The 25032-nt window shown below is 43.7% G+C and overlaps 1 protein-coding gene and 1 non-coding gene across 2 annotated transcripts; both read left to right on the top strand.

Annotated features, from left to right (window-relative positions):
- The first annotated feature begins 2801 nt into the window (after nucleotides 1-2801).
- On the top strand, nucleotides 2802-3954 carry LOC119189191. Its single transcript, XM_037438233.1, has 2 exons — nucleotides 2802-3007; nucleotides 3081-3954. Exons 1-2 carry the CDS (start codon nucleotides 2802-2804, stop codon nucleotides 3952-3954), a joined length of 1080 nt encoding a protein of 359 aa, XP_037294130.1.
- A 19548-nt stretch (nucleotides 3955-23502) lies between these two features.
- Trnal-uaa lies at nucleotides 23503-23586 on the top strand. Its single transcript has one exon. It is a non-coding gene; the product is annotated as a tRNA-Leu (tRNA).
- Nucleotides 23587-25032: the final 1446 nt, after the last annotated feature.

Raw genomic sequence — 25032 nt, 5'->3', positions numbered from 1 at the left:
GGGCGGCTGCAGTTGTAGTCTTAGACAAGCGTCAGAGGAAGCCTGCAGCCGTCCCTAATGCGCCGAAGAAGGCCACCGCGGAGTTTTAGTTGGTATGCCGTGCGTTGTACATAGGTTAGGGACTCGGCCCGGGGTGCTAGGTCAGGAAACCTCCTCGTGGTGCACCCTGGGCAACGGCGCGTCGATCGAGCTGGTCGGCGCGACGGCCAATATCCTGACAATGGAGTTGGATGGCGGTCGTCGCCCCTTGCGGCGGCCGTCGTCCGATTCGGACGAGGTGGGCCCATCTCGGGCGGCTCCCGGTTCTGTCCGGGGGTGTCGACGGGCTCGGTGTGCGCTCATCCCGCCCCGAGCAGGCAGTGGGGGGGACTCCCTCTCCCATTGTCGCCGTCGCAGATCGTAATCTGGTGTGGAGGTCTGTGGATATGTCTCGCGCTCCCACTGGACCGAGGGTCTTGGCTTAACCGCCCGGACCGCGAGGAAGAAAACCTCTATAAAAAATCACCCCGAATCCCAAGCGGCGGCGCACCGCGAGGGATGCATGGCCGATGGGTAGTTCGGTCCCGAGTGCGACCCCGCCAGAGTACCGGCCGACACTCTGCGCGGGTTACGCTAGGCTTACCCAGGTACAGGGGCACTGCCTGGGCGGACCGTTATTTCCCCATACTCGTGGGAATAAGATGGAAACCCAAAAAATAATAAAAAAAGGAGTGCACTGTCGAGGTAGAGTTGCTCTCCGACCGCGACATTTCACGATGGCGACTGGGCGTAACACTGCCTCCACCTCGACTGCCGAGATGCGCGGTGGTAGTGGCTCTAAGCCAGGGAAGGCGGTGGCCGCTAGGAGGCGCGCGCCGGCCCGGATCCTGAGCGAGTCCGAGCCGAGCAGTGACTCTTCGCGGCTACCTAGGCGAATGGCGCGGCAACCCCGTAAGCCGGCCTCAAAAGGCCGCGGGGAGTCCGCACGAGTGGCAGTGGCAGCGCAACGGACCCAGTATTGCGCGCCGCTGCCAAAAATTGTGTGGGGCCTCAGCCTCGGATACGGAGGAGGATGACTCCGTGGCCGGGATTAGGGAGAGCTTACCAGTCGGCCCTGAGGGAGGAACGTGTGGCCGAAGCCGCCCGCGCAGTGGAGGAGGAGACAGCGCTCCAGGAAGTGAGGATCGTGGCGCCCTGCCCGAAAATTGCGGCGCCAAAGTCGGCAAAGGTTCCCACAAAGAACCTCCTCCTTGAGGTGGCGGAGAACATCCGTCACGTCTCAAAAGCGTCCCGGAACCTCAAAGGGACGTTTGTGAAGGCTCTCAGGGAGGATGCCGCCAAGCTGCAGGAGCGCGCGGAAGAGCCCTCCTCCGCGGAAACCGCGAGACTGGAGGCCATAATAGCCTCCCTCGAGCGGAAGGTGACGGCACTGGAGGCTGCCTTGGCCACCCAGAACAAAATCCTCGAGGATTTTGTGGCCGGCGACACCGCTCCAGGGAGCCGAAGGCGGCCTCTAAGAAAAGGAGGAGGATCGCCTCGAGCGGCATGAGAGACGGATGGAAGCTCTCATGGAGAAAACGCTCGAGGCGATCTCGGCTAAACTCGCCCCAGCGCCCTTCCCACGCTCGTCAGTGGCGTCGGTGGTGTCTGGCCCGTCCTGGCCAGCCGTCGGGGAGAGGAGGAGTCGGGCAGCAGCAACACTCGCGGCTCCGCCCAGATCTGCTGACGTTCCAGCTCCCGCCTCGGCCCCGCTCCTGCAGCCACACCTGTGGCCGAGGAGCCTGCCCAACGCCCGCCGCGTCGGCGTATGCGGGGTCCAGGAGGAGAGCGGCGACGCCTCTGCCTCAATCCGCTCCGGCCCCACAACAGTGGAAGAAGGGTGGACAGTGGTGGGTAACCGGGGCGGCAGGGGAAGAGGAACAAGAGGAGGACCGGGCCGAAGCCGAACGCCCCAAATGCCGGCCAGAGGCAGAAGGTGGTGCGCAAGGTTGTGCCCCAGCTTCGTCTTCCGAAGAAGGCTGCCGTCACCCTGACGGTAGCACCGGAGGCAGTAGAACGGGGCACGACCTACGCCCAGGCCCTGCAGGCGGTCAGGGGCAAAGTCGACCTGGCCAGCCTTGGCATCGGGGTCGGCATGAAGGCGCGACGGGTGGCCACCGGTGCCTACCTTTTCGAGGTGCCCGGACCTGAGTCCGAGGCGAAAGCCGACTCCCTCGTCATCAAAATGAGGGAGGCGCTCTGTGGGTTGGAAGACGTTCGCGTCTCCCGGCCCGTCATGACAGCAGAGCTGCGCATCTCAGGGCTTGACGAGTCCGTCACCCCTGACGATGTCGCAACGGCTATCGCCAAAATCGGAGAGTGTTCGATCGAGGACCTGAAGGTGGGCCAGGTCAAGATCGAGCACTCGAGTCTAAGGCGCCGCGTGGGCCCAGTGCCCGGCAAAGGTGGCGGATAAGGTCGCCAGGGCAGGACGCGTCCTGGTAGGCTTCGTGTCCGCCGGGGTCCGGCTCCTTGAGCCGAGGCCCCAAAAGGTGTTACAGAGTGCCTTTGCCGGGGGCACGTAGGTGCTAAATGCACCGCAGGGGTGGACCGCAGCGGGATCTGCTACCGTTGCGGTCTTGATGGCCACAAGGCCAAGGGTTGCTCCGCGGAGCCGCATTGCGCAGTGTGCGCAGCTGCCGGCAAACCCGCGGGGCACAGGGTGGGCGGCAAGGATTGCGTCGCCTCTTCGACCCTCCCGCAACCGTCGCGGAGGAGGTGCTGAAGTTGTGACGCGTCCGCAACCGTCCCACCAGTGGAGAATGGAGATCGCCCATTAAATCATGGCACAAAAACATTTCCTCCAGGCGAACATCAATCACTGCGCCAGAGCGCAGGACTTGCTTGTTCAGAGCCTGGCGCAGTGGTCAATCCACGTGGCTGTAGTCAGCGAGCCGTATTTCGTTCCCCGGGATGACTGGGCAGGGGACTCCGACGGCTCGGTGGCTGTCATCACCGGGGTGCCGCCGGCTCCCCGCCCTTCGAAAAAGTAGCGAAGGGTACCGGATGTGTGGCGGTTCTGTTGGGGGTGTGGGTAGTGGGAGCCTACTTCTCCCCAACAGATCCCTAGCCGAATTTGAGAGTTTTCTCATTCGGCTGGGAACCCTGGTGGTGCAAAGCAGCCAGCCCCGCCCTGTGCTTGTCGCCGGCGACTTCAATGCCAAATCCTTGGCCTGGGGTTCGTCGGTGACGGACGCGCGGGGTAAGGGCCCTGGAGGAATGGGCGATCTCCTCAGGACTGGTCGTCCTAAATCGGGGTCGGAGGACACGTGCGTGCGGCACAACGGGGGTTCGGTGGTGGACATCACGTTCGCCACCCCGGACCTAGCCCGCCGTGTCCAGGGCTGGAGAGTCCTGGTGGAGGAGGAGACGCTGTCCGATCACCGGTACATACGGTTCAGTGTCTCCACTCCCCGGACCAACCAGCCCAGCAACAGTGGAAGTTTGACCTCCCGACGATGGGGCGGCCAGCGTTGGGCCGTTACGCAGCTCAACCGGGAGGCCGTGAAGGAAGCCGCTCTTGTTCAGGCGTGGTTCCCTGTACCGGCAGGGCCGGTGCGGGTCGAAGAGGAGGCGGAGTGGTTCGGGGGCAATGTCGCAAATCTGCGACGCGGCCATGCCCAGGCCCGATGCCTCCCTCCGAAGCGACAGGTGTACTGGTGGTCGGCGGAGCTCACCCAGTTACGCGCGTCCTGCATGGCTGCGCGCCGTCGACTCGCCAGACACCGCCGCCGTCATTCCCGTCCGCCCGGCGATGATGAACAGGAGCGGCTGCTTCACGGCCTACACAAGACGGCCAAGAGAGCGCTGCGGGTGGCCATTGCGCAAGCAAAGGCCGCGGCACGTGAGGAGTCTCGGAGAACTCTCGACAGCGACCCGTGGGGACGCCCGTACCGCATGGCGTTGAGCAAGCTCCGCCCGTGGGCGCCCCGCTGACGCAGAGTCTCCGAGCCGATCTGGTGACGGACGTTGTCGCGGCGTTATTTCCGGCCACCCAGGAGGCCATTCCTCCACCGATGGCGCCACGTCCATCGGCGCCATCGTTGTCGATTCCGGCAGAGGATATCCCGGAGGTTTCGCCTGGAGAGCTCCAGGTGGCAGTGTCTCGGTTGCGGAGCAAAAACTCAGCTCCGGGGCTCGACGGTGTACCCGGACGTGTCTGGGTCCTCGCTGTCGAGTCACTGGGTACGAGGCTCCGTAGCCTTTTCTCCGCGTGCTTTGAGCAGGGCACTTTCCGTCGCGGTGGAAGACGGGGAAGCTTGTCCTGCTCAAGAAAGAAGGGGAGACCCGCAGAGTCGCCATCGGCCTACCGACCGATCGTGTTGCTCGACGAGGTGTGCAAACTGTTCGAGCGTGTGGTACACGCTCGCCTCGTCGGGCATCTCGAACGGATCGGCCCGGATCTGGCCGCTTGCCAGTACGGGTTTAGGCGCGGCCGATCCACGATTCACGCGATTCTGCGGGTGAAAGCACTGGCGGAGGATGCAGTCGCTCGGGGCAGGGTCGTGCTGGCGGTGTCCTTAGACATCGCCAACGCGTTTAACACCATGCCCTGGGCCTGCATCAACGAGGCACTGCGGTATCACGAGGTGCCACCTTATCTCCGGCGTCTGGTGCGCTCGTACTTGTCAGACAGGTACGTGGTGTATCCGGGCGCTGACGGGTGGCACCGTAGAGCGATGTCGTGCGGTGTCCCGCAGGGCTTCGGTCCTCAGGCCGCTCCTGTGGAACATCGGCTACGACTGGGTGCTCCGTGGTACCAACCTTCGAGGCGTCGCCGTCGTCTGCTATGCGGACGACACGCTCGTGACGGCGACGGCCAGGACCTTTCAGAGGGCGTCCCTGCTCGCCTCATTCGGTACCGAATTGGTGGTGCGCAGGATTCGGCGACTGGGTCTCGCGGTGGCTCTCCACAAGACCGAGGCCCTTGCCTTCCATGGGCCTCGGAGTAGGCCGCCCATCGAGGCCTACATCTCTGTGGAGGGCGTGCGGATACCCGTCGGCTCAAAGATGAAGTATCTCGGTCTTCATCTGGACAGCCGATGGGACTTCCGCGCGCACTTTGAGGCTCTCTCGCCGAAGTTGGTACGGACGGCCGGTGCTCTCGGCCGTCTGCTACCAAACGTCGAAGGTCCTGGCAATCCCTGCCGGAATCTGTACGCTGGAGTCGTGCGGTCTATGGCCCTATACGGTTCTCCCGTATGGGCCAATTCCCTGAACGACCGCTGCGTCAGGCTGCTGCGAAGACCGCAGCGCATGGTGGCGCAGCGTATCGTCAGGGAGCTACCGCACGATCTCACACGAAGCGGCTTGCGTATTGGCGGGCACTCTGCCCTGGGATCTCGACGCGCGGGCTCTCTCTTCTGTCTTCTGGTGGCGGGAAGAGAGCTTGCGCCGAGGACAGAGAGCTAACCCCCAAGAGGTCGAGACCACTCTGGTCTCCCTCCGCAACGCCGCTGTGGAGGAATGGCAGCTCAGGCTGGAGAGCCCGAGTGCGGGCTTGAGGACCGTCGCGGCAGTGCGACCCGTCCTTCGACAGTGGTTGGACAGGCGCCACGGTGCGCCGACATTCCGGCTTGACGCAGGTGCTCACCGGGCACGGGTGCTTCGGTGCATACCTGTGTCGCATAGCCGGGAAGGAGGAGTCCGCCGCGTGCCACCACTGTGGCAACTGCCGCGAGGACACGGCCCAACACACTCTCGAGGAGTGCCCAGCCTGGACGGAAGAGCGCAGCGCTCTCTTGGCCGTCATCGGAAGCGACCTCTCGTTGCCGACCGTGGTCGCCGCCATGGTCCGCAGTCGGAGGTCGTGGCGAGCTATGGCCTCCTTCTGCGAGCGTGCCATGTCGCAGAAGGAGGCCGCGGAGCGAGATAGGGAGCAGACCGATCCCGCCCGCCGCCGCCATAGGAGGAGAAGGAGGCGTCGGGGCGACGGTGTCTAACCCGTCGCCCTGCGCCTCGTGGGCAACCAGGGCCGCCGCTCCTACCATCCATTAAGGCGGCCCACGGGGTGGGCGACAGCGTGAAGGGCTAGGCCTCACGTTGTCGCCGTCGCCACAGCGACGCTCGGCGTGCGGGGAACGGACCTTTCCCCCCGCCGAGTCGGGCCGCGAAAGCGGCACTGCGCAGGGCGGTTCCGGCGCAATCCATGCGTTCTGCTCAGGTTTTCCCGGAGCCGTCCCTAATGCGCCGATGATGGCCCACGCGGGGTTTTAGTCGGTATTCCGGTGCGCTAAGTCTGGTAGGGACCCACCCAGCGACCGCCCATTACATCTCGGGCGACTCCTAGCATCGCTGGGTGGAAGGCGCCGGTGAGTCCGACACTCCCCGCCTCCTCGGAGGTGGGGGGTCCGTAAATGGATTTTCCCCGCGACACAAAAAAAAAAAAAAAAAAAAAAGGGACTCGGCCCGGCGGTCGCCCGAAGGCTGACATCAAATCCGGGCGGCGCAACGCCGGGTCGTAAGGCACGGTGACCCCAACATAACCGCTCAGTCGCCCCCCATGAAGGCTGGGCGGTAGTCATAAGGCACTTTCTCCGCGAAAACAAAAAAAAAAAAAAAAAAAAAAAAAGGTTATGAAGTTAGATCTTTTAGAGATCGTATGTAAAATCTTCCATAACTAATCCAAAAATACTATAAAATACGTGATAATGTGTACGTATTTCATATCTATACAACGTACATATATTAAAATTTTACTGAAGGCTCAATTTTCAAACTGTATTTATAAAATTTAAAGATTTATTCATGTATTTTCTCTATATTAGAGACGAAAATATGTTTGTTTATTTATTGTATTTTGTCTCAAAATAATAGATTTGCAAAAAAACATGACTACAAAAAAATATAAATCCTGGGAATCGGATTGTAGTTATCCCAATCAAAAAGGACGGGGAGGAGCTTCTTTACACTACACATATGGAACAAATTACTAAAATAATTACGACTTGAATACCAAATACTTTTTGCGGTCACAACACAGAACACAAAACCTTAATCCAAAGTGCTAAAATTCCCTGGCATTAATATCATAATTATTTCTAACGTATAGCAAAAGGGGAAAATTGTAGCATTAATTCCCTTAATTTCAGTAGAATGTTGCGGTCAACGGCTGACGTATTATAGGTTGGTATTTTGCGGTGGCCGGGCAGGGTGGCTTGGCTGGCGGCGGGCTCGCGACAAACGCAATAGATTGCGATTAGTCGCAAATTAGATTGACAGTCTTTACATACCTTCTAAATATAATAATAATATCAGCCCTGTATGATGTACTGTCCCACTGGTCGCAAATTAGATTGGCAGACTTTATTTCAAAATATAATAATAAATAATAATATCAGCCTTGTATACTGTCCCAATGGGTCTCCTCTACTACTGAAAGGCATTAGGCCTTAGTTCACCACGTTGGCCTAGTACGGATAGGTAGACTTTACGCATCCTCAAAATTCATATAGAGAATTTTAAGGTATGCGTTTACACACAGGGTTTCGTAACCGTTTTCTTCCCCGTTAAAGCAAGCGATAATTCACACAAATATACACATAATTTTAGAAAACTCAGAGGCTTGCCCTTGAGATTTAAACCTAACTTGTTGGTACCATCGAAATTCTTATTGAATATTCTCAGGCAGCTTCATTATTTCCTTCACTATGCAAGTGAGCAATAATAAACAATCAAAATACTATGAAAATCATTATGATCAATATGTGAAATAATGAAAATCATTATTATTACTTATAACAACAATTTCGTTTTAGAAAGCCAACACATCAATAAAATTTTATAAACGAGATAATATATAAGGCCATACTCATATCGTAAGTACAATTTAGATGTCATAAAATGATCATCAAAATGTTGGACGCGAAGGAAACGAAATCTCATATCTCTATCGTAAAAAATCGCAAAACGCAAAATCGCACATGCAAACCAAGCCTGTTAGTTGGCGAGTTTCAGGAATATCAAAATTAGTGCCGACCCAGTAACCGCCTGCTTTCAAGCATTGAGAAATGAGAGCACAGAATTTCTGTAAAGGATTGCCATTGGAAAGTTGGGACAACTGTCCAACAGTGGGCCTTCTACCAGACTTCGGATTAGACGCACATTCAAACGACATATTTGCATGTTTCGGCTCCGATTTTGCTTTTGAACTTCGATTTTCGTTATTAAAATTGTAGTCAATGCAAATATTGGTTTTAATGTGTTTAATTAAAATTTGCATTAGCTCGGCGTAGTGGGCTAGGTGCAGGAGATAACAAGTTCGATTTCGACACACATAAGTCAAGGTAAGATAGCAGGACACTTGTATATGAAATCTAACTGGGTGTCTACTGCAATGCCTATTTCTGTCATCAAACAGCAGTCAGCATGCACTATTGTGTCCCGCTTTGACAGGTTCCACTTTTCAAGGCGCACACACTACAGAGACTTTATACTGAGAATCTTGCGACATCACTATTATTGTTAAGGCAGTTTCCAATGTTAAAATAACAATGTGTGATAAGCTAGTGAAGATGCTCAATGTGTTATGTGCTCCGAGGTTCTGGGTTCGAATCTCGGGTTGGGCAAAGTGATATTTGGATTTTTCTACTCAGTATCAGCCCGGAGTCTGGAGTTTGTGCCCGACATGGTGATAAGCCCTACCCTTATCACATCATGGGACGGAACACACTTGGCGAAAAATGGATACCCTGTTGCGTATCTGCATACCACTTCGGAGATAAATGCGTGATATGTGTTTTGTTGTGTTTAGTGTGAATTGAAGACTAATCTCAGCCCTTATTAAATGCAACTTCAGCAATAGGTTTTAGCTGTTGTGCCCTGTGGCTCAGGAGGATCTAGAGAACTCTGTCATGGCCATATTCCCGATTGTCGACATAGGACCGTAACATCAATGAAACCAATATAACCGTTCCACTCCCCCTCCAAATGGTGGTAGGGACAAACCGTATTTTCCCCCAAAAAAAAAATAAAAAGGAGATTTTTGCTGTTGAATTATATACCTTAATATTAGACAATTAAAATAGAAATATATTATATAACTCGAACATAACGAAGGGCCGTATTCTAAATCAAAACAATATCAAGGGGATAATTCCTTCGCGGCCGCAGCACGTAATGAGAACAACCAAAAACATTCGCCCATGTAACCGAGTGTCGCCGAGTATTCCGCGTACCCAGACAACGTGCCTACACATAATATTTACATAACAAGAATATAAGAGTTCTAGAAGGGATCAGAAACTATGTATATAATAATATCAGCCCTGTATTGTATACTGTCCCACTGCTAGGCGCGGGCTTTTGGCACTGAGAGAGATTAGGCCTCAGTCCACCACGCTGACCTAGTGCGGATTGGTAGACTTCACGCACCCTCAAAATTCTTATAAAGAATTTCTCAGGTATGCAGGTTTCCTCACTTTGCTTTCCTTCACCGTTAAAGCAAGCGATAATTCACAAAAATACACACGTATTTTTTTTTTGAAAAATCAGAGGTGTGTGTCCTTGGGATTTGAACCTGCGGACATTGGTCTCGGCAGTCCGTTCCCAACCAATTAGGCTACCGTTGCTTTTTTTTAACTATGTATACGGCTGTAAATGGCACCAGCCAATCCATAATATATAAAGCTGAAGAGTTTATTTGATAGCGCTAATCTCACGAACTACTAAACCGTTTTTGATTTTTTTTCACTAATAGGAAGCTACATTACTCCTGAGAGCTATACGCTTTTTATCCCAGAATACATACACGCAGGCGGAGCCGCAGGGAAAAGCTGTAATACGAATTCATAACTATCAATGTATTCGCTAGGATATTTGCATCTTACCGTATAGCACCGTACACAAAGTATAAAAACTCCACATATGTGTCGCGTTCAGGAATCAGCACATGGTCATCCTTGATATAAACAGGTATTACATTGAAACCGGATATAGGTACACAGGTATATCCGGTTTCAAATAGTATATCCACTTGTGTTCCGGTCTGCAGGACATTGTAGCCAGTGTAACTACTGGACATAATAAGACTTAACACGTCATGTCTCAAGCTGGCACGCGCAGTGGAATACCAAACAATACTTTGTAATTCAAGGTGTTGGATGGTGTTTCTGTTTATGAACAACGGCGCAAGCTCGTCTCGGCGTTCAAAGCAATAAATTAAAAAAGGACCGGCATTATTATTTGTCGACTGCCGAGAGTAATCATCTCTCGTCAGTGAACATTTATCATCACGTGCAAGCAGTCACTTTACCAAACCCAAATACAAGAAAAATTCTATAATCATTAGAGAATGTACTCACGACTACCAATTACATATTATAGACAATATTTTTTGGCATAACAAAGGCATTAGTTACTTCAATAACTGCTAGTTATATAACAGTGTTTCTCGACAATAACAAGAGCATTTGTGCGACGCTTTAGATCCAAAATGCAACGAATAACCCTCCAAAATGGTTTCAACTCCAAAACCAATACCGTATCCAGTAAAACACACATCGGTGCGTCAAGTTTAAACTAGGCTGGATTCCGCGCAGATATTTCGGACCGTACCAACTCAAAATTAGTTTTGCCACTCAACTTTGTGTCATACACACAAATGGGACGGAATGATTTACGTTTACACACTATTATGGCGTATTTATTTTAATATATATATATATAAGTAGTTTGTTAAAAAATTTCCGAAAGTATAGTCTGCTTGAGTTTGAAAATAATAATATTCCCACTTTTATCTCTCTTTATTATTATACTTTCGTTTTACAAATACTGCGAAAAATTTAAGTCAGGCATAAACATTAAACATAATATCAAAAACAGGCATCCGTCCACACAAAAAAAAATCGGTAATGTTCTAGAGGATTCCGTTTTCACTTAAAGGGAAACTGGGCTACCCTTTGCCTGAGGGTCACAGGATGGAGGCTCAATATACCGAGCTTAGTTCGAGCAGAAGAAAATGCTAAAAAAATCTTTCGTTTTAAGTGTATAAAAACAATATAATATACTTAAAATTTATTTATTCCGACGGTATGTAAAGTCTACTAATCTGCATTTAAACAGCATGGACTAAAGGGGTAGTAATAAATCCTATCTTTGAGTAGCATCTCAAGTAGATATTTAATGTATTAAACTATTTAATAAACAAAGCTTAAGATGTAAGAGCTTATTCTCAGCTAATTTGGCGTTAAACAACACTAAACGCTAAAATGAAACTATTTTTTTTATATTATGATTTTCTTCCGAGGAATGAGAGAATGGACCCCACTCCACTTACCATCAGGTGCAGTAGAGACACTTTGCCCAAATAAAAAAAAAAAACTTTCCCGTAAGGTTTTAATGTTGCAAAATACAATAGAATATTTTAGTTAGACGAAACTCAACTGTTACTAAACTTTGGGTCTAAATATTCCAATTTGAGGTAATAAAATCGCTCTCAAAGTCCGCCTTCTTATAATTTGCAGAACTGCAGCCAACTAAGTTGATTTGTTTGACCCTACTTCCAAAGTGAAGTTCAAACGCCTGTTCACACCGCACGTCATAATTAATTAATATGCAATTTTATTATTATTTTACTAAGGTTCAAACATCTCTTGTCGGCTTGTGAAAACGCATGGAACGTCAAACGTTTTACTTTTTTTATTGTTCGAAAATGTTATAATTTATTTTGCCTTAGTGGGCGATTGAGCAAACGGTGATAGGCAGTAAGCGTAGTATACGGTATCTTCCGCCCACGAACTATAACAATACCGGGAGTATTGCCAAGGGTTTGGATTTTTGAGAGAAGAAAAAACAGAAATCAATTTGGATGAAATTTTATCGACACCATAAAAGGGCATGTTTTGAATTAACTGATGATACTTTTATCCCATAAAGGTATACAATGGGACTTTAATACGCTTTGATTCTTCTATAGCATACGATGCGATAAATCGTATCGATGTATCGTCGTTTCTGACCGAGCTGTGTATTCACTAACTTTTACTTGGAGCCACTTTAACCCCGGTCACTTTACAACTAATTAGGCCCGAGTTCAATTTTTACCGTAGAATGACAATCACGAAGTTGAAAGAATTTTTTGAATTCCAGTAATTAGTCGATGTTAAATTCTAATAATAAATTGTTAATGCTTATTTCCCACTATTTCATTTGCGCCTTTATCCCTTCAAGGTTAGGTAGAGACGCAACTAGTGTTCCCAATAATCAGGCTTAAATCCCTCGCCTGGTATAATAGGTGACCATATGGTTCTCTTCCCCGAGTTACACATTCTCATCATGTAATGAAGAAGGAGAGGCTACTATATATGGTCTTAAATACAAACACCTCAAAACCTACCATTTTAGGAGGCCGGTTACAAAAAAAAAAAAAACATTTTTTTTAAGAATTAATAAAATGCTGTCAAATCATCCGCTAAAATAACAACATATATCAGTTCATTCACTTAACATTTTTAATCATCAACTAAGTAACTTGATCGTTGCCATAACAAATAAGTAAATAAATGTTGATCTCAGTATACATCACGATTCCATACCACCAAGTACAAACTTGCAGAACTAAACTCACAAACATTTCTAATATTTTGCAAAGTTTCAAATACTGTACATATGGACGTAAACGTCGCATGCCACAGATTTAAAACTTTGACAACTGCGACAGATGTCGTAGCGAACGCTAAGCAAAGTTCATATCTTGCAATATTTATATCTTAACTTTTACACGCAAAGTGCATAACTTTAGATTTACCATGTGGATTTTACAATCAATTTGTCTTTCGAACATAAGCTTATGAGTTCGAGATTGTAAAATAAAATTCAAATTTTTTATATATGATATCGGGTAAATAGAAAATAGATGCTTAGATCTAGACTAGAAATTTCTGTTTTGTGTGAGTTGGGAAAAAGTCCATCTAATTTACTCACAATCGGTGTCATCTGTCGTTCACTTTAACGGTTAAAGAAAAGATAGTGAGGAAACCTACTTGAGAATCCTCCATAAGCATTTCGTAGGTATGTGAAGTCTGCCAACACGTAAGACTACCGTGATGGACTAAGGCATAAACACTCTCAATAAAGAAAGCCAATGCTCAGCTATAGGCAATATCATTATCATCAACGCAGGATGTCCACTACTGAACGTGAGCCTCCCCCAAAGATTTCCAGATCGATATTGGAAGCGGCGTACATCCAGCGACGTCCTGCGACTTTTATTAGATCATGTGTCTATCTTGTGGGTTTACGTCCGACGCTGCATTTGCCAGTTCGTAGCCTCCACTTCACAACCTTTGTGCCACGTCGACCATCAGTTCTATGAAAATAATTATTAGATTAAATAGTATAATACTACTATTATTATTATTATTTTTTGCACCCTATGTAAGTAAGCTCATATTCATACTTCCAGAAATCCTGTCTTCTGTTCCATTCCCGTTTTTTTTAAAGCGTGTCATGCACTATTTTATATTCTAAAGAATCGCAGGTAAAGTCCTGGAGCTCAATTCACAACTGAATACTTCATCTTAACTAAGCCCCCATATCCTATTAAAAAGTCACAAAGGAAAGACAAGCTGCTATCGAGCCACCCAAATTCCTAATTTATCTGGAGTTAGCCTTGCTTCATTCCAAATCGGAATAGCGTTAGTTCGGTCTAGATACGATCAGCCTGTATACTAAGAATTCTATTGAAGAAGCATAAACTATTGGTATGGTGTGATAAAGTAGTTCGAGTCCAATTGCCAGAAGTAGTTCTCATTTTGGTTTTTGTTTTTCTTCTCGATGTAGTGTGAGTCCAATTGCCAGAAATCTATTCGAAATAGTCCCCATTTTAGTTTATTCTTCTGGTTATTTCTTTTCGACGACTTAAATTTGGATGTAGAGATTATCTCGCCCGTATGTAATCCCTTTACTATAACTGAAGCAAAGATTCTGGCAAGTGTAAGGATAGTGGATGGTGGTAGATGTGACAATAGTGTTTCTAGTTTTACGCGATAATTAAGGTGCTCCCTTAACATGAAGCGTTACGAAATATAAACTACACATGTCAACTTTTTCTGAGAGCTGGGAATCACTGGCTTACTATTACAAGGTTCTATGTTAATTTTTACATATGTTGCGAAATGAAATTTAAATTTTTCTTGGTACAAATTGGAAAATACAATTATGGTTCCTCCTTTATTTATTTTTCGTATTATTGTATTTTTTTACGAAAAAACACTTAAAATTATATGAAAATATAATTCAATTTGTGCTTCAAATATATAACCTTGTAATTAGCGAGCCAGCGAAGTGACTTTCGTAAAAACTTAGCCAAATCAATTCTGCTACATCCATTGTGTTTCGTTGGCCTTACATAAAAGTGCTGTAAGATTATGTATAGGACCATATTAACGATGACGTGCTAGAAAATATAAAAGGGAATATAATACAAAAAGCATGTCAACAATAAATCAACAATCCGCAAACTTGAATAAATAATTCACGAACAAAAGCCAACGGTGAAGGAAAACATGCGAAGATAAACCGAAGTGGACAAAGGTAACCAGCACAAAATCAATTTCGTCACAAAACAGATTAAAAAAGCACCGCGTGGTCGCGCTCAAATTGTAGGTAAAGTCGCATAATACCTTCGGCAAAGTCAATTTGCCAAAACAGAGAATGTTTCCCAAACGAATTTATACCCTACAACCGTTGAGCAAAATTGTCTTTGGGTTAGCAATGGGTTTCACCAGGATGACCCCTGTACATGATTTGATTCTATACCTGTCCCAAACGGGTTTATTGAAAAAAATCTGTATTCAACTTTTTATCAGATCAGAACTTATTGGGTATTGTTAACATGATTTTGGGAACTAGGTTAATTCCTTGATGGAAGTCCTGTTTTACTGTTGGTAGGTCTCTCATATGCGAGAGTCCGCCTGGGTAAGTACCACCGCAGTGTCTATTTCTGCCGCCAAGCAATAGTGTGTAGTCACTGTTGTGTTCTGTTTGGAAGGACACTGGAGCCAGTGTATCTACTAGACTTAATGAGACTTAACATCTCATGTCTCAGGATGGCGAGCGCGTTGGAATACTAAATAATACTCTGTAATTCAAGGTGTTTCTACTGTTTATGGGTGGTCGTATCGCTGACCATCAGGCGAACAGCAAGCTCGTCTCACCATTCAAAGGAATAAAAAAGAAGTAAAAAGTTCATTTGCGTCACATCTTTTTCTATATCTGACATCAAGCAGGGTGCCAAGAATTGTATGCTTTTATAGACAAGTGAGACAACGCAATGTTTTTTTCAAACCCTATCAACAAATAAACAATGATTTAAATGAATGATGAATTAAAAATGACTGGCAATTTTTAATCTTTATCTTCTACAAAAACTTCTAAAACAGGCCTGCATAATTCTAGCGATCGTCGTGCAATGTTCTTGGTCTCCATTCTAATACAACAATATACAATAATTCAGTTAGTAATGTTGTCTGTGTTCTATGTTTATATACTTATATTTAAAACATACATCACGCCTTCATCCCCAAAAGTGTAGGCAGTAGTGCAAAAACAAATCGTCGATTACGTCAACGAATACGTGAGTGAAGCCGTGTTGCTATGTACTAATTTAATATATCTCGCGTAAGTACACACACACAACATCACGCATTTATCCCCGAAGGGGTATGCATAGGCGCAACCAGGGTACCCACATTTCGCCAAGTGTGTTCCGTCCCATGATGTAATAGGGAGCGAGCATATCGCCATATTGGGCACATTCCAGACTCCGGGCTGATACTGAGCAGAAACACCCAAATATCACTTTGCCCGACCCGGGTTCAAACCCAAGGCCTCAGTGCGCTATCGTACCGCGCATGCAGTACAACTACGCCACCAAGGCAGTAGTAAGTTGTCATAAGTTTAAATAATATTATTATTAGTATCTATACGTTGTGTTTACCTTTTAGAAAATTTCTTCTTTCGCCGCTAGTAGTGAATATACATCATTTCTAAAACAACTCCAACGTAAATTGAAACGTACATCACAAAAAATATCCACCCACCATTTTGTTCAATTTATCCATTTTGATACTCATTGTCGCAAGTGGAGGCTTTTATCTCAACAGCCTTCTACACGAAACACCTAAAATGCTATCAAGTTACACTCAACATCTCTCTTATTTTATTTCGTAAAAAAGTGAAATTATTCCGTTTGTCTTGAAGAATGTCCGTTGGGAAATTTCATAGATAAATTATTCGAAATCTCGCGACACTCTGCAGGGATGCTGTGTCAAAAGGAATATAAAACATTTAGATAAAAGGTGAGCTTAATCTTTATACAGGTGACCGTGCGCAGGTTCGAATATCGACGGGGGAATATAGATGTATGGTCAGTTTTGATATGAATTGGTGTGCTCAAAGGTACTGATATGGGGTTTATTGTTTAAGAGTTTTTAAAAAAATTAATTGAAGAATAAATTTTAAAAGCCTTCCAGCTTTAACTTTATGAGACTGGCAGAAAAACCCATTCAACATTATCTTTGGCCTAACCTGGGATTCGAACCCAGTACTCGTAGGAGTTACAACTACGCCACCGGGGCAGTAAATATCCCAAATACCAATATAATATTGGAGCGAGTGCGCAGTTTGGAAACCACCCTAAATGTACCCTTAATATTACATGAGAATATCACGAACCTTTGATTCAAACAAGCATAAACCACAAGAACTATTAAGCAACTACGCAATGTGTGTCGTATTGCGATGCTTTACGTTATAAAATGTACTTAAGTATACTACGTTGTACTGGATTTCTCTTCATGTGGCTTGCCATTGGATACAAGCAACTCTTATTCCTTACTATAAAATAGCAAGGGAAAAGTCCTTGGTATTTAAACTCAACCTTTATCTTTGGTGTTAGACAGATACACTATTGAAACCACTTGATTATTTTCTGCCGCCAATGCCCTGGTATATATTTGTCATCGACTGTGTAGTATAATTTTCATTATAAACTAGAATTTCGTATCAGTTAATTCCAAAATATGCATCAAAATTCGTTCATCCGATTTTACGTGATGCTATTGAATTAACTGACTCTTTACGTCACAATAAAACGTATTCGCCATATTCCTTTTTTAAACATAAGCAATAATATTTAAAAAGAACTTGTCATCAGCAACAAATTTAAAAATAGAATATTGTTTTCGGCCAGTTTTAAACGGTCCTAAAACTGAAAATCTACAAACCATAGATAATTAGAAATAAAAAATACTTTTACAGAAAATAGTATAATACATAATTCATTAAAATACAGTAAGATTACTCCTTATTTCTCCCATCGAACAGACACGTTCCAATGTGTTTCATTTGTAACGTTATTGGAAGCACATCGTGTGTCTGGCGGTTGACAGTAACGCAGAGGAAATGTGACACAAACCCGCGACTCTGGATTCAGTCTCTTGTTTTATTTACTGCTGCTATATCTCAAAATAGTACATAATTTGATTAAAAATGATCACGTATTTCATGGAAGTTCCAACAAAATAAATCGGATTTCTATTCTCTTTTCCCGCCAAACGTTTGCGTATTGATTTTGATATCTGATATTCTTTCTATGATTATTATCTACGATATTCTGTTTCTGAACACCAAGTCTTCTATTTACACGATGGTGTCATGATGACATCTATGGTACTACAATTTCGTTGCCATTTTCATCATCACCATCAGCCACATAAAGTCAACTGCTGAAGAACGGGCGCATCACCTGATGGGAAGTAGAGTGAGATCCACCGAGAGATGATTACACCTCGGCAGTCTACACAAGTATGCCGGCCTGTTGGTATCGGATATATACAGGCTGATGCTGAACGCGACACACTTACCTGCGCCACTATGGCGTGTTTTAACACCTTGTGTACGGTAATCACCAGGCGGATATAAAATATATCCAACCACGAGCAAACATACATAAAATGTTAAGTCTCATAACGCGCAATAATTACGCTGACAACAATTTCCATATAACCGGATTAATGCATGCACACTGCCGCTTGACGATAGAAATAGACACTGCGGTCCTCGCATACGGAGACGTATCACCATTAAATAAAATAAGACAACACCCTGTATAAAACCCTAGTATTCCGACCCAGTTGTTGCAGGGACAGAAAACTGTTCTATTTACGTCCTCTCTACATCCTACTTCAACCCTCTTCCCCCCACACGTGTAGTTGACCGTAGTTAATTCTGTTGCCGGCCGATAGGACGGAAGTGAAGTAAATCTATTAGGTTTGGTACGGGATCGCTTCTTTTGTTATTTAAGGGTGGCTTTTTGGTTCTCTGAGGACATTTTGACATGTCCGTGATGGTTGTTTTAGTTTTTTTTACGTAGTATTAAAAATAGATTACAAATGAATTCTTCATTTATGTTCATCCATTGCATTCATAGAATACAAAATACTTAAACGCACTGTAATGCGTTAAATAGGTTTTAGGACTTACTTAAGTGCTATACTTAGTAATAACACTGATTAGTGTTTATTCCTTCAACGAAATCATAATTCATACCTAAAATTAAAGTAATAAACAAAAGAAATATATTTGACCGGTGGCGTAGTTGTATTACGGTATGAATGTAGTACTGAAGTTTCGGGTTTCAATCCCGAGTTGGTTGAGTTTATATTGGACTTTTATGCTCCGTAGGCTCGCCTATTATATCATGGGACGGAATACACACACCAAAAAATTAAAGCATTAGTTGCACTTCTGCTTACCCCATTAGTGAGAAAAGACATGAGTGTGTGTGAAAAAAGATTTCATATCATTTATTGCTAGTATTCTTCGGTTTATCATTCCCATAGGACGGAATACACGCGGCGAAACGTTGGTGCATTAGTTGCACTTCTGCTTACCCCTTCGATGATAAAAAGCGTAAATATGTGTGAAAAAAGATTTCATATACTTTATTGTTGGTAATATTCCTGCGTTTATTATTCCTTTTCAAAATAATCTACAGCGTTTACAAGAGAACATTCACTTCAAAATGGCCTGTTTAAATGTCGGGATCCCGTCAGCCTGTACTCACCGGGATAATGAAGTGTGACCAGGGCCGCGCGGGATCCCGACACGCGCAAGAGACCGGAAAATCAGCCCGGCATTACACAATCTTTTATAATAAACCTAACGCCTGATGCTTCACGAGTACTTGATGTTTGATAGTAGTAGAACGACAGTATCTGCATGAGTGGACCGACTCAATCTGGACAATATAATTACCACTAGGCTAAAAGGATAGCGGCGATAGCCTAGTTGGTTGTGGAACGGACTGCCAAAACGAATGTCCGCAGGTTAAAATCCCAAAGGCACACACCTCTGACTTTTCTAAAAAAATATGTATGTATTCTTTGTGAATTATCGCTTGCTTTAACAATGAAGGAAAACATCGTGAGGAATCCTGCATACCTGAGAAGTTCTCTGTAGGAATTTCGAGGGTGTGTGATGTCTACCAATTTACTAATCCCTCTCAGTAGTAGAGGAGGCCCGTGCCCAACAGTGGGGCAGTATATAATATAGGGCTGATATTATTATTCTTATTAAAAGGATAGTGAAAACCATCACGGGTATAAGTAGTGGGGACTACATCAGGAGATGTCGACCCATACTATAAAAATTGGCAAACACATAACGTTCGTCGTGTATGCCAAGTACGAATGCGTATTAGTAATGCGATGATGCCAAATTATTCTTTGTCACCAAATTCGCCTGAGAACGTCGTTGATCAAAATTCTAGAAATTTCGATGGCTCCACATTCTTTACGTCTTCCGAACAAACTTCCTCAGCCGTAATTAATAATAAGATTAAATCACAATCACAGATTCCGCAATTCAATTACAAGGACTAAAGGAAACCAGATTTTGCTGGAACAATAGAAATTCCTCACAATGTACTAATGTTCGAAACAACTAAACAGAAGGCATTAGCCATTCTAAGTTATAATAAAATTGTAGTTTACTTTATAGGGGAATAAATTGTAACGGCCTTGTCCAAATTACCAGCCTCTAACAAGGCACAAAGCCATGAAATCCTGAACATTGGAGTATAAACAATACTGCTTTTGACTTAGATGTTAATTTTAATTGGTACCATTTTAAGACTTGTGATTATAGGTAGGGATGTTTAAAATGGCCTAAATAGAACAGTAAATGCTCTATGTGAATGCCTATATTTCTTATTTTCCATGCTCATATATTCTATTTTGGAATCAACTAACTGTTTCGTCAATTAGCTTAGTTTTTAAGAAACTTTGCTTATTATAATAATTAATTTAATATTAAAACTAACAAGCTCTCAGTCATTGATCCCCAGTAGTCATTTTACCATCAGATTAAAAAGTTATACTATAAAATTACAGATGGCCATATATAATAATTGACGCCATCAGGCCGGCAAAATACAGTCGACTGCCAAGGGGTAATCGACTCTCGTCAGTCGATAGTCTTTTGAACCCCACTCCACTTACTATAAGGTGCAGTGAGGTCATAATGCCGTGCACTTAAAAAAAACATGCAAAGCTTTACCTTTAAAATTTCTAAGTATTCCCATAACTTTAAGATCTTACTATCAAACGGCAACTAGCTCATCTCATTTAGTTCTATGAAAAAACAACTATTTTCGGAGATAAAATCTCAATGTCACAGCACTGCTCCCATCCACCGCGTCCCAAGAGTGGTGCGTACTAATTATTGTTAATGTTAGATGTTGGCTATTAGATAGCCCATTGTTAGCGGTAACAAAGCGAAATGAGATGCCTTCTCTGAATTATATGCCTTTTTTGCTAGTTCTGATTAGGATCACTATTCTGAAGGATGATTAGTCTGTAGTAGATTTGTATTATATCAAAGTTGATTTTTGATATAACCTTTTTCGTCAATTATACCCATCGATGTACTACATGTACTGCGTACTAGATTTGGCGTTCTGAACATTCACTGTGTTCAACTGAATGCGACTGTCATCCATTCAAACTGATTTTAGTATGGTATCAATATTGAAGCTTGTATTTGTGTACGGAGTGACGCTAATAATATTAAAACACGAGCCTAAATGCAAACCTGGATGTGAATAAAAAATATTAGTTAAATAAGTAAAATTATTTGTTTCTTTTTTTTTTTAATCTTTATTTAAGGAGCAAAAAATTATTTGTTGTTCAAGTGAATAAACAGTGACGTTTTGGTCGCCATTTTAGTTCAGATGTTGAACAAATAGTTTATATGGTCGTTCGTGTCTATACAATACACGTCAATGTAACCTTTTTTTTAAATCCTTTTGGATCCCCGTAGTGCATAAGCAAGGTAGACGGGGTATGTACGGACAAAATACCCTATGGTGATCTCTTTACAAGCCTTTGCAGCATTTGTGATAGCGGGCGGACTAAAACTTCGAAACATCGGGAGAAAATTACAATATAAAAACCGCAATAAATCTGTAAAATAGTTTTATTTTTATGTCTAACATTCGCGTAAACAAGACATCATTGTGTAATCCTAATAATAATAAATAATAATAAAATAAACATTTCCGATCTCTCTCCGGTCATGTCGGATCGCCGTCTCACCGGACTATGAGAGTGACGGAACAGAGAGCTCACCTGTGTATCGCGCACTTTGACTTCCTCGGTAGAGTAGTTGTAACTGTACACGGTACAAGTACGACTGCCGTGCTGAGGTCCTGGGTTCGAATCCCGGATCGGGCCAAAATAATTGTGACTGGGTTTTTCCATCTTAAAAATTACTCAGTCGCAGCTCGGAGTCAGGAAGTTGGTGATGTGATACCCCCGTGCCTTGGAAAGCACGTAAAGCCGTTGATCCTGCGCTAGATCTATCTCCGTACATGTCGGATTGCCGTCTTACCGAACTATGAGAGTGAAGGAACAGAGAGTGCATCTGTGTATTGCGCACACACTTGCGCACTATAATATCTCCTGCGTATCTGGTTGATCTCCGTTGAAATTAGCCGCAGTAAGAAACACGGCTAGGAGGGATAAAAATAATAGCATCAATAATTTTGCTCCAGTCAATTGCAAAGTAAACAACAATTAACAAGCAAGATACGTTTTATTTTTCCCTAGAATATAGTATGGAAAGACAATTTCCAACAATATCACTGTTCTTTCGAACTTCATCTCACTCCATCGAGTTTAATTTAAAAAGACAAGCACTTGGTATGACTAGGCGAGTTTAAAACTGCCTCCACTCGCCTGGTTTTCGCGTAACAAGTTTGAGCGTCCTAGAGAAACTTTATTTTTGCAACTAGTTTCACCTGAAGGTTATAATTGAACAACGTATTATGTGTAGGCTCGCTTATGATCTTAATTATACCTTATTGATGATTGTACTGTTAGATACTGAAGTGATTTTGATTATAAAAAGAAATATCACTGACTAAAGATTTCACTAATATTTTCACCAACTAACTGGTGGTAGGTCTCTCATATATGAGAGTCCGCCTGGGTAGGTACAACCGCAATGTCTATTTCTGCCGCCAAGCAGCAGTGTGTAGTTGCTGTTGTTTTCCGGTTTAAAGAACATTGTAGCCAGTGTAACTACTGGACATAATAAGACTTAACATCTCATGTCTAAGGATGGCGAGCACAGCGGAATACCAAACAATACTTTGTAATTAATAGAACATATAGGATGGTGTTTCTACTGTTTATGTGCGGTCGTATCGCTTACCATCAGACGAACGGCAAGCTGGTCTCGTCTTACACAACATAACATCACGCATTTTATCCCCGAAGGGGTATGCAGAGGCGCAACTAGGGCACCAACTTTTCGCCAAGTATGTTCCGTCCCATGATGTGATAGGGGTCGAGCCTATCGCCATATCGGGCACAAATTCCAGACTCCGGGCTGATACTGAGCAGAAAAACCCAAATATCACTTTACCCGACCCGGGATTCGAACCCAGGACCTCAGAGCGCTATTATACCGGACGTGCAATACAACTACGCCACCGAGGCAGTCACACAACAATTAAAAAAAAAACTAACCGACTTATACGATTCAATGACCAACTGCCCATCTATATGTCAAACGCTCAGTATTTTATAGCAAAAAGCATCACAAATACTCTCACAAGAATATTTTTATCCCAACAATACTAATATATTTTAAATTAAACTTCTAGAAATACATCGGTGCAAACTACATTTAATTGCATGAAATAGTTTTCGCGTGATGCGTGTACAAAAATAGATCAAAGTGCTACAAACTATTGTTTTGGCTCATGTTACTCTGATAAAGAAAAACATATTAATGTTTCTTCAATATCTATAATGTACAGACATCGACCTGTTACAATTCTATAATATGTATAGATTACTACTTATTACATTTTTGTAATCAAATCCACTTGTATTTATTTGCCAAAAACATTGCGCAATGTAGTAGGTGACGTCATAATGCATTATATTGATTCACAATTTCGACCAACTAACAACAGTCAGGTTGGCCGAGTGGTCTAAGGCGCCAGATTTAAGCTCTGGTTCCCGAGAGGGAGCGTGGGTTCGAACCCCACACCTGACAAACTTAGGACAACTTTTATTTTTTTTATTTTAATCATATTATATTTATAATATTTATTTTTAACTTATATTTTCAGTAAATATAACAATAAACGATAAAACAGTTTCATCAAACTCATATATTTAAAACAATTAAATCGTTCTTTAAATACATAATTACGTATATTATTAAAATTACAAAGCTATTAATTATATAATCTATGATTAATTTAATCAGCTTTAGGCAACTCATACCTCCCTCCGAAATACTAAATATTTTTTATGTTTCTTATTAAATTTATTTACTAGTTTCTACGTAGTATATCACACGTACTTATTTGAAGACTTCAGCCGTTTAATTTTAAAGTAATGAATCATAAAACTGTTATTTTTTTATATCTTCATTTTTATTTTCACCATTGTGTTCACTAATTTTTTACGTTTTCAAAATATTTCTTTATTAAAACCCTAACCCCTTCTGATTCAAGAGCCGACAGCAAACTATCTATAATGCCCACATTTAAAGCCAAAATGTTGTTTAAATTAGATTAGGGAATGTCAAAGAAAAGTTGCAGAGTAATCAATATGATGTGAAATAATTCACTGTAAATTGTACAACATAAACATATCACATAGCGTGTCTTCCTTTCAGTATAAACAACCTTGTAAAATTAATATAAAGATACAATTCATACAAAACATATGTTCTCAATGACTACATTGTTTAAGTATTTTTAATTTTTCACCAACTCATATAACAATATCTCGAAATAGATAATAAAATATATTTTTTTACCTTGAGCAATAGCTTATCATTGCGACATCGAGACATAGATTCAAAATATAAGTAATTTTTGTAAAATAGACATTCAAACTTTTAATTTTTTATTTGTAGTCAAAAATAATGAGATTGTTTTAGCATTTCCTGTGGTAATTACAAGCCATGCGCCTATGCGCTAAATATAAATTTTGTACGCCATAAAAGGCAACATGTAGCTAATTTTCCAAAACTGAAGATCTTGTACAAATTAATTGTCACTCATGTTTTACAAAATAAATATCTTTATCTTTATTTAGGGCACAGCAAAATGTTTCCCTGCACCTGATAGTAAGTAGAGTGAAGTCCAATAGAATGTCAAATAACAAGAGATTACCTCTTGACAATAACCACGGCCTCTCTATAGGGTCATAAATTATAGTTAGTTGCATTTCACCTCATCAAGGCCCCATTGCCCCATTCAAATGTCACGTTGCTTCACTCCAACTTGAAACTACAAGTATTCCGTTATTGAAAAGTAGGAATTCTGGTATAAAACAAATAAAACGATCTCTAAAAACGCAAAAACTGTTCTGTATTCCGATGCGACACCGTCGGGAACGTAAGTTAGGGAGTGAGCACTGGGACGGAATGAGAAGAGAATGGGGGCTTTTAATTATTGCAGCATTTGTATAAAGGTTTTTATTTATT

Source organism: Manduca sexta, chromosome 13 (genome assembly GCF_014839805.1).
Source record: "Manduca sexta isolate Smith_Timp_Sample1 chromosome 13, JHU_Msex_v1.0, whole genome shotgun sequence".
NCBI classification, from domain to species: Eukaryota; Metazoa; Arthropoda; class Insecta; order Lepidoptera; family Sphingidae; genus Manduca; species Manduca sexta.
Note: the sequence above shows the minus strand (reverse complement) of the source record. Positions and strands in the feature narration are given on the sequence as shown.